We start from the raw sequence: 10,643 nt of genomic DNA, 5'->3' as shown, positions 1-10,643 counted from the left end.
TCAACCCTTATCATCTTCAGTGTCGTACAAGATTAATCCGCAATTTAACAATTTCATAAAACCTTCAATCTTCAAAGTATCCACATCATGTTAATTTTTCCAATAATTATAGATGATATATCTTGAAAAATCAAAAAGTGCCTTATTGCAACTATAAGTCATTAAGTTATTATATTGACTTACATAGGTATCATTATAAAAATATTGAGCCCTTTTATAATCAAGCACAAATTCGAACACACTCAAAAATTGAAAGATGCTTTGGAATTTGGAAACGAAAATTTGCAATTTTATTAATTGGAATATGTTTTCATACAATTGAAAAAACACTTCACATTATATATATTGTAGCAACAATTATTTTATATAATAATATTATTCAACAAGAAATGATTCCAGATCCAATAAATCCTCAAATATATAATAATACCATTGCACAAATGCAACATGTAAATAATACAAGATTATTTATCAATAATAAAAGAAATGCAATTTTGGAATATTTTAAATAAAATGTTAATATCCGATTACAACATATAATCTAATTATTTTACATTATGTTACAATTACATTTTACATTAATATTTCAATAATTACAGGTTATTTTTTTTAACCTAAAAACATGTATTTGGAAGCAGGATATAAATATTATTTTTGATGTTATTTGAAATAATTGTCATACATCAATATTGAAATAATCAGATATATAATTACGTAAATCACAGAAAACAAATTATTTTTTTAATACTTTGTAATAAACAAATAATAAACATATATTATTATCTTAAGAATATTTCATTCTTCTTCTATGAATAATATTTTTCTTTTATGAAAAAAAACTACAAATAAAATAATATTTAATAATACGTAAAAACACTTTATACTACGTATCATTTTTAAATCATAAACTTATCAATTACATAACAACAATCTTCTAAAACTAAACTTAAAAATTAAAATTATTTAGTAATATTTTGTATACTTATATTTATATATTGTTAGTACAAGTTGCATATAACTTATTTTTGAACTTTGTGTTTGGTTTACAATGTAAAAATCGTATTATTTTTTTTAATTTTATTTTTTATTAATTTTTCTTTTTCAACTGTTATTTTTAATAAACCGATTTTTAATTTCTCTTTTTCTAATTTGACTGTCAGTTTCTATTTCATAATTATTTTTTCCATTGATATTTGTTTTCAAGACATCTGCTAATGTAGTTTTCGCTTCATCTAATGTTTTATTTTCATGCTTTCTTTTTGTAGATTTCACATTTGTTGAACGGAAGACTTATCTGCGATTTCAATTTTTTCTTATTCCAAGATTTCTAATCAACTTGTTTATTTTTCATTACATACTAAAAATTTAAAATAAATAGTAAACTTTCACAGACTTTCTATATTTTTTTGTAACTTACTGTAAATACTTATGCCGAATCATCATCATTTTCTCCTTCTAAAATTTCAATAACCAATATTTTCTTTTTATATAGTGGTATTCTACATGACATACAAATTTCAATGTCTTAATCTTCAGTTTTTTCGCTGGTGAGGACTTCAACATTATTAGAGTCGAAACGTATGCGCAGAATTTTATAAGATTTTTAATGATTGACTGAAGGATTAAATTTTGTATTCTATTCATTTGTTGTAAAAATGTAATTATTGGGTCATCTAAAAAGTATCTGCGGTTTTTTATCACTAGATGGTGTTGACCATCAACACCATCTAGTGACAAAAAACCGCGGATTAGATGACTTTTTAGATGACTCAATATTTTGCACACAAATTATCGTGCCTGAATCCCTGAATATGTTTTTTAATAATTTTGTTGAACTTCGAGAGTTCTGTCACAGTTTATATTATGAAAAATATCAATATCATATTGTGTCTCTCTTGATGCTATTATCAAACACAGTTGACACTTAATCGACCGATCAAATTAATCAGAGTTGGTGAGAGACCGGCCTATATAACCTAATTTATTCTTTTCTTTGGTTGATCCCAATAAAAATATTTGGTGTAGTTAAGCTAACCATAACCGCTAAACAAAATTATGTTGAAACGTCATAAGCGAAAAATGTGTCATAAGCGACACGTTAATTTTTCTTGTATGCTATTTATAAATAGAAAGAGATATAAGAAAATTTGGATGAAATGGAATGATGAGATAGCTTATAACACTTGTAAAAGTGAACGAAAACTCTCTTTATCTCCCTTGACAGTCCATAGTTGTAAAAAACACGTAGAGTGCATACATTAGTTTTTACTCAATGCGCATGCGCAGCCTATTTTTACTTCACGAGCTTTTTTCGATTCTTTACTGATTATCAGGGGAGATAAAGAGAGTCTTTATTCATTTTTACAAGTGTTTTAAAGTAATCTCATCATTTCATTTCATCCAAATTCTCTTTACTTACAAATAGTATGCAAGAAAAATCAATGTGTTATTTCTCGCGTCAATTATGACGTCACGATTCATATGACTGAAGTAACTACTCAAGAGCTTTAAGAAAAATATATATAAAAGTAAAGTTTTTCTTTAAAATAGTGTTGTAATTGTAAAATAATTTTCTAAATTTCAAAGCAAGCCCTTTTTATTCATAAGGAAATTTAATTGCCTTCAAAAAATCATTTCATTTCAGAACAGGAATAAAAATTTCATAATGTGCCTTTTATTCTATTCGTCGATGGATTTTAATAAGAAAATGCGACATCACCACTTCCATCTAATGGCGAAATGAATGTTCCAGAAATATTGTATATGTAACGTTGAGATAATGTTTTTATAAGTTGCACAAAAAATGTTTTACACAAAACGTTATTTCCATGTTACGAAACGTTTCTTTTGTTCATTTTCCAAATGGTATATTTAAGGCGAAAATGCAACGTTTCTGACACATTCCATGGAATAACACAAATATAATAAAACGTTATTTTTAAATTACAGGGCTTTTTATGAATCTATACATATGAAACGTTACAAATTTGCTAAATACAGCCAAAATATAACTTTCCCTGAGGGTTTCATGTTTAGCAGGTAATACCTGTTTAATTCAGAGCGTTAATAATGCAAGTAACACGTGAAAAATACAAACAACATGTAAAATTTGTCGCTCAAATGTCAAATTCAACATTTCTTATGCCCGTATTCATAGTCAGGCCTTATATTTAAGTCTTTCTTAAATTTATCTTCAAATACTCTACGAATCATTGGCTACTGAGCATCTAAAGATAAATTTAAGGAAGCCTTAAGTACAAGATCTGACTATGAATACGGGCATTGCTCTTTTTTTTTTATGTATATAATTGTCGCTGAAGCCGCTAATTTGAGCGGCACTCGTGAAAATGCATTTTTACCTTTTCTCTTTTGTGCGTGCCAGATACTACTCATATAAAGGTCACTTTAAAACTGGATTATAAACACAGGTATAAACGGTCAACCCTTCTTGATTATTCTATTTGACATTTGAAGTATTATTTTATCCAACCTAACATTTTAAATTTTCTAAATAGAAACTTTATTTTTCAACTTTGGCTTTTCAATATTTGAGACCAATGTGCGGCGTGCGTATACGTACGTGTCTGCATGCGTGCACGTTATCCGGTTCCCACCTGCACAGCGTTTTATGATGAACGGTCAAAGACCTGAGTCTCCTCCTCTCTCGCGGTAGCGTTCAAATCAGTTGGTACGTCAATCGTACATTCATCGTCGCGAAAGTCTCTTCAGCTTAAAGAAACATTTTTGTAACAAAAATATATATTATGCATAAATATTCAAGATGCAATTGTTCATAATTTACAGAAAAGGCAATATATTTTGAAACGATGATGAAGGAAGGGAGGAAGTCAGGGAAGATGAAGTCGAAGTAAATGTAATAGATAGAAAGTGTGCAGGAAGTGTGCGAAGTCTTGAATTCTAATCAACTGTCGCACGATTCGAGCAAGATTGAGAAATGCCTCAAAAGTGATGAATGGAAACATAAAAGTCCAATTGAATAACTTATTAATTTTCAATTATTTCTGCGTACTTATATTGCAAAATATTGATAAGAATCAGATGCGTGTAACATAAAGTTAAAAACTCGAATATAATTAGAAGAAGAATCTTTTTTCAAATATAAAAAACACATTTGAAGAAAATTTTTCTGAAAAGGAAGGTAAAAAGGAAAAAAGATAATATTATGTTTTGAAAGGTATGGATCTTATATACATTTTTGAAGAAGAAAAAATGTCTTATAATATAAAATTGATTTGCAGCAAATGATATTCGCGTCAATATCCACACAGTATACTTTATCCAAGAAAACGTCATAGGAATGTCCTTAGAATGTTCAGAGAACATAGGATCGAACGTCCTCTGAATATCTTTAGGACCCAAAGATCTATTCTATACGAGATATAATCATATAATATCGTTATTTTAGAAGATCGGCTATCGAGAATAACTCATATTAGGATTACTATTCCTAATAGCACACTTTATCTGGGATATATCCTGGAGATATCCTGGGGATATCCTCAGGATGTTCGAGAACATATGGAACGTACAGCGTCCTCTGGATGTTCCCTAGAGGTCCGTGTTATTAGAGATACTATGTTTTGCATTTTTTCTTTCAACTTTGCACCTTTTTCCGAAAATTAAATTGACATGAAATTCCGAGTTGCCTCCCTTTCCACGCACGGTCCTGACAGGTGGAAATCATGTGGCCGCTGCGACAATCACGAGAACGGTCGAGCGAAGTTCTATTGCGGGTCAACGTGGGGAAGGGAGAGCAATCAGCGCCACCTCGTTCCTCCCGATACGTAGCAATGGCAGTAGTGGTGGTGGTCTCATCGCGCGCGACTGCTCCATTCACCGGATGGTCCGGATTCACCCGTTGGCCGTTGCAGCGATCTGATGAGTCTCGTGACTTTCTGTGCTCGTAGTGCCGCGTCCACGCGCAGTTGCGCTTCTTCGGTCAGCGCAACGTGATCAAAAAGTAGATACACACCTACACACATACATACACGCACATATATATATATATATATGTGTATATATATATGTATATATATACGGCGCAGGATCCAGGGATCCAGTGATACGTGATCCAGCGGTCAATTCGTTGGTGCGTGGTGATCTGTCGGGAAATGTGTCGCCGTTGTCCGACCGGCTATTGAAAAGTGCAAGCCGCTCCCGTTCGAGCCGCTTATTCGATTCTTGTTACGTGAGAAGGATCTATGCTCCACAATCCACGGATAAAATGACGGTTGCTGGAAAGGTAAACTTATTGGATCCGACTATTGATCGCGAATCGTCGGGAGACTTTCGCGCTTCTAGGCATCGTGTCAAGATCATTTAAATCATGGAATATGTATTCAAATGCTCGAACTTTTGATTGTTCGAGACTTTTCTTTTAAAGAAAAAGCTTCTTCGTTCAAAAAACTGTCATTGTTTTCAGAACACTACGTGTTACAAGTTCTTTCAGCTCCTTAGTACTTGTTGCTTGATATCGCTTACTACTATTACAGTTTATCAGAATATTTGAAATCGCGCCACATTTTTTTAAAATTGCAAACCTCAAAATAAATTTTCATGAAAATGTCCTCTTTTTTTTACTGCTTGGTAGTGTATTGTATATACAAATAATCGGTAATAAAATTGTTCAATCATTACTACGAGTTCGCAAAGATGAAAAATATGATGATATAGAAGTATTAATAATTTCGTTCGCGCTTTGCAAAGCTCTACGTTACCTCTTAATCTTTTCTCTGTTATACAAAAAGAGGATCTACAATCTAGTCTCTATCCCTGATATAATGCCGAATTTCGACACGGATGCACAAGCGTTATCGCCCTTCTCGTGGCGTGATGTTACACATCGTAATCGGACAGACGTTAAAGTGACTATAATTATTCTCGTGATTAGCTGTCATCCGATTTACATTTAATAAGTTCACTAGGCCGCTAATTGGTCGCCCGATTACTGATAAATTAAGCGACAAGAAGTGATAGACAGGCAAACTTCTAATTTTTTTAGTGTACATACGGCAATAATGATGGAGCTAATGTTTCGAAATTATTTGGAATCACGTGATAATATATAAATTTGTATTTGAAATTTACTCAAAATGATTTTCGACAAATCTTTTTAATTGTCGTTCACTGGTCAATTCATATTAATTTTTTTCAAAAATATGAAGAAAAAAAATATAAATAATAAGAAATTTCTAGCAAAGTTTAGAAAGGATAACTGATAATGAAATTTTATTCTTTAGTAATTTTCGTGTAAAATTTTAATTCAATGTTAGTTTAAAATTTAAATATAATTAGTTTAGATTATAATAAATTTAATTAGAATTAAATATAATTTTATTTTATTTTATTATAATTACTCTATAATAAATTAATATATCATAGCATAATATCCTTATACAATATGACAAAAAATATTAAGTTCATAAGAAAATATATTTACTAGTATATTTATTATAATCATATTAATTATATATATTATATTCTCTCTCTTATTATAATCATAATTAAATTCAATTAATAATTATATCCTCGATATTACTAAATTAATTAGTAAAGATATAGTATACTGACAATAAATCAGAAAGTTACGCGACGTGAATGACGACGGTCTTTCTTGATGCTTCTGCTAAAATAAAATTCTTCAAAATAAATTATTAATTAAGAATATTCAGAAAACGTCACTTAATTACTGGATACTTTATTTGTCCGAGACGAAGAGGGAACGTGTTGATCGCGGTCGAATCGTGTTTGGTGAATGCGCACTCTCGAAGGCGCGCTTCCGGGTTGGAATACTTGACGTTCTGGCCTTTCACGCAATCGTGCGAGAGAGTACGGCAAAGTGGACACAGCCGCCAATCGGGCTCGCATTAATCACTCGAAACTCGGTTTGCGCCAGTCCGCTCGGTTGGAAGTGTGTCGAATCCGGTTGAATCCCGTACCACGCCTCGTATGCGGCGAGGATGAGCGCAGAAACGCGACAGCTATATACAAGCGGATATTCTTTCCGGAATAATGATTGTCGATGAACAATTCTAAACTTTTTTAACAAACTCGAATTTCTCATTCACGAGGTGAAGAGAAAATTCTTTTTTTATGATTTACTAAATAATATTGGATTAGAGAAAAAGTTCCTTTTACAAGTTGGTAAAAAGACTTTTCCTCATCAATATCTTCGTTAAAAATGATCAAAATTTAAATTTAAAAAAAGAATCTTCACGTATGAAAGAACACGTTTATATAATTACAACATACAATGGTTGAATTTAATGTCAACTATATATAACTCTGTGTTTTAAGAATATTGTGAATTTACCGATGATGGCCAGATTGTGGCCGAAACGTCTAATGTTTTAATTAATGATAATTAAATATCACAAACTATAACTTGTGCGATGCTTTCTTATGCTCTTCTTTTTATACGTTTTAAATATATAACCATGTTCGTTTTTATGATGTATTTAAAAAAAAGAGTTGTAAAGCTTGAAATCTCTACTTTTGAATAGTTACTATATTTTTTGGATTTATGTGAGTTTTGTAATTTTCACATATATAAAACTACGAGCTGAAAAAAATGAAAAATTTTTTTTTCATTTTATTGATCTGTAGCATGTCCCCCGCCATTTTAAATGCTTGTAGTTTCCTAAATCATAAGTTTTATTTATATTATTCTTTCTCTTAGTTTTTTCATAATATGATTTTAAATTAAAAATTGGGGTGCAGTGTAAATCGCATCTGTCTGTAAAACAGGCCATCAGCTAATTTAATCTTTATAATGTTTATAGTGTCAAATAACTCTATTGGAGCTGAAGGTAATCGTGCATATGGAAAAACTCTTGAAAAACTATCGCGTTACATATTTATATCTTGCAGAACAGCATAAATAAATATGCATATAATTCAATAAAAATGTTTTATAACGAAGTGAAAAGATTCTGGAAAATCTTATATACATTCACTTGGTACTTTATACAGATATACAGATTCTTGTAAAATAAAAAGAATAGGAATACGTAGTATTACTGCCTACTGTGTCAGTTTTGGAGCTCATTTTGTCAGACACTCATTTTTGCTTATCTTACGAAAAAAATAATTACTGTAAAATTGTAAATAGTATTATAAAAACTGCTTATACTATCTGATAGAAGATACTTTTCAGTTTGTACTTAAGTTTTATTTTTACCTTTTGTTTAAGAAATATTGTCTAAAAACAAAACGATATCGACTTTCCTCTACTTTTCACATAAGAAATTATGCAAAATGAGCGTTGCGCGATGAGATTGGCAAAACGCGCGAAGCGACATTGACGTTAAGCGAAATGGAGCGTCGCACAGGAAACATAATTTTTGTACGAATTATTGTAGAAATAAGCAAGGAAACATTGAAAAGCTGAAACTTTCAGTTTTTTTAATGCAGTTAATTTCGTTTCTACGAGAACTTTTGATAATTCTACAATGGATTAAAAACAATATGTTGCATGCAATTTTTGTCTTTTTTTTTATAAAATCAGTTATAAGTCGGTACTGAATTATTAAAAAAAAATCATTTGCAAAACATATTTCATACATACTTTATACTTTGATTCCACGAAAAGAAAATTTTTTTTTAATTTTCTTTATAAAAAACTATTGACGTTTATAGCAACTTTCAAATTTCTTAATGAAACGTAGGACTTGAAATTGTCATAACTTTGCGAAAAATTACTGTGGAACGATTTTTAAAAAAGCGATTGAAAATTTAGAAAGTTTAAATCCCATATCGCAATTTTCCGTTATATTTCAAATTTTTATTTATTTACAATATGCGAGTTATTGCGAAAAATTTGTTTAAAAAGAAGTCGGATATTTAAAATTATCTTAATATGCCATAAGTTTTTATTTATTAGCATCTTAAAATTGTACTTAAAGTGATTTTAAAATAAAAACAGACTATGAATATCGATTTATGAATACCAGTCATAAGGCACGTTTGGAAAACGAGCTATCAGCACTATTACGTCATTTTATCTCCGTTTTATGTTAAACAAACGATAAGCAAATGGAACGTTGATGGCCAATGTACGACAAATCAATTCAAGCATTCATCGTGCCTGCATGCAGAATGAAGGTGCAGTCTTCTTTTCATACGCAAGAATTTAAAACTTAAATATATATATATATACAGGATATCCCACGTAACTGTGATTACGATTTTTCTGGCACTTTCGATAATGTGACAAATATTATTTTGAATAAAAGTTAGTCAGTTTCAAATTGCAATATTAAAAATTTGCAAAGTATTTTTTTTTTAGGATAAAAGTCAAAATCCCTATAAATTTTTGTAAATGATACTATGTATTTTTTACTTCATAATATTGTAACTGATGTCAAGACAAGTTCAACTGCATTATGACCTTGAGATGACCTTAAAGTCAGACATGTGTGGAATCAATCAATGGAAACGTTTTCGTGAAAAATTATTTTATTTGTATTAAATTTTATATGGATATATTTTACAATAGAAAAAGATTTTTGTATTAGCTGCATATCAACTTTCTCATTACAGGAATACATTTTCGACAAATTGAGACTACGATTTGCTCTAATGTCAAACTAAGAAAAAACACAAGTATAAAGAAGATCCTAACAGCGTTCAAGCTATGTTACAAGTACTACAAGTTATGTTGACACTTTTCTACATACTACATACATACACATATGTAATAAATTGTGAACTGCACTCGGGAATATCACGAATTCAGAAATTATTACGTCGATTCCTCAATTTGTCTATAGGTATACATTTTTTCTGAATAATGTAATGAAAAATGTAAAGTTTAATACAAAAGTAATTTTTCACGAAAACGTTTCCGTTCATTGATCCCACACGCCTGATTTTAAGATCATCTCAAGGTCATAATATAGCAGCTAATTGAACTTGTCTTGACATCAGTTACAATATTATGAAGTAAAAAATATGTAGTTTTTAGTGCTATTTTAACAAATTAGGGTGACCTTGACTTTTTTCTTAAAAAGAATATTTTGCAAATTATAATTGATTGAAAACTGATTAACTTTTATTTAAAATAATTTTTATCACATCATCGCAAGTGCCGAAAAATCGTGATCACAGTTACGTGGAACACTCTGTATATATAATACATATATACTTTTTTAATAACTCACAATTAGTATAGAGGAGAAAGTGGTGTTATGGTACCATTTACATTTTATAACTTGAGTAATAATCAATATGTAAATTGATGGTAACATTCGTCAAAGTGTTGTTCAATCGATTCTAGACTTACAGTTACGAAATGTTTATTACTAGGATACTAACTATAAAAATGTGGTGACATTTGCATAATGACTTAATGAGAAATAGGCGTAGTATTGTGATCTTCTTCCACAAAAGTCGACTTAAAAAATTGATTTTGTTAAAAAAATCAATATTTTGTTGCAGAATTAACAGAAAAGTAAGACATTACAAAATGTATGCAATTTATATACTTTTACACATAATTTTTTCCGCATATAATAATAATAATAATAATAATAAAAGCTTTATTACATTGCATACATTTACAAATTAGATAAAGTGGGTAATACAAAGAAACCAAGATAAATGTGCAAGTAAAAGGCGAACAG

At 29.9% G+C, this 10,643-nt stretch overlaps 1 protein-coding gene and 1 long non-coding RNA gene across 4 annotated transcripts in view; one reads left to right on the top strand and one right to left on the bottom strand.

Annotated features, from left to right (window-relative positions):
* Positions 1 to 267: 267 nt before the first annotated feature.
* LOC147907340 (uncharacterized) lies at positions 268 to 1,558 on the bottom strand. The gene is made up of 2 exons (XR_015547254.1): positions 1,418 to 1,558; positions 268 to 1,357 (listed from the first exon to the last, which is right to left on the bottom strand). It is a non-coding gene; the product is annotated as an uncharacterized LOC147907340 (long non-coding RNA).
* Positions 1,559 to 1,818: 260 nt separating this feature from the next.
* The window catches only part of Regnase-1 (zinc finger CCCH-type containing protein regnase 1), a 46,928-nt gene continuing 38,103 nt past the window's right edge, over positions 1,819 to 10,643 (top strand). For 2 of the 3 annotated variants that reach the window (XM_087412908.1, XM_087412909.1), the window contains exons 1-2: positions 1,819 to 1,954; positions 2,645 to 5,263. In XM_087412908.1, coding sequence (XP_087269034.1) covers positions 5,246 to 5,263 — 18 coding nt within the window. In that variant the 5' untranslated portion in view covers positions 1,819 to 1,954; positions 2,645 to 5,245. The remainder of the gene's footprint in view (positions 1,955 to 2,644; positions 5,264 to 10,643) is intronic. The other variant, XM_011059619.2, reaches the window with a different exon arrangement.

Source organism: Acromyrmex echinatior, chromosome 14 (assembly GCF_024713525.1).
Source record: "Acromyrmex echinatior isolate Ae372 chromosome 14, ASM2471352v2, whole genome shotgun sequence".
Taxonomy (NCBI): Eukaryota; Metazoa; Arthropoda; class Insecta; order Hymenoptera; family Formicidae; genus Acromyrmex; species Acromyrmex echinatior.
Note: the sequence above shows the minus strand (reverse complement) of the source record. Positions and strands in the feature narration are given on the sequence as shown.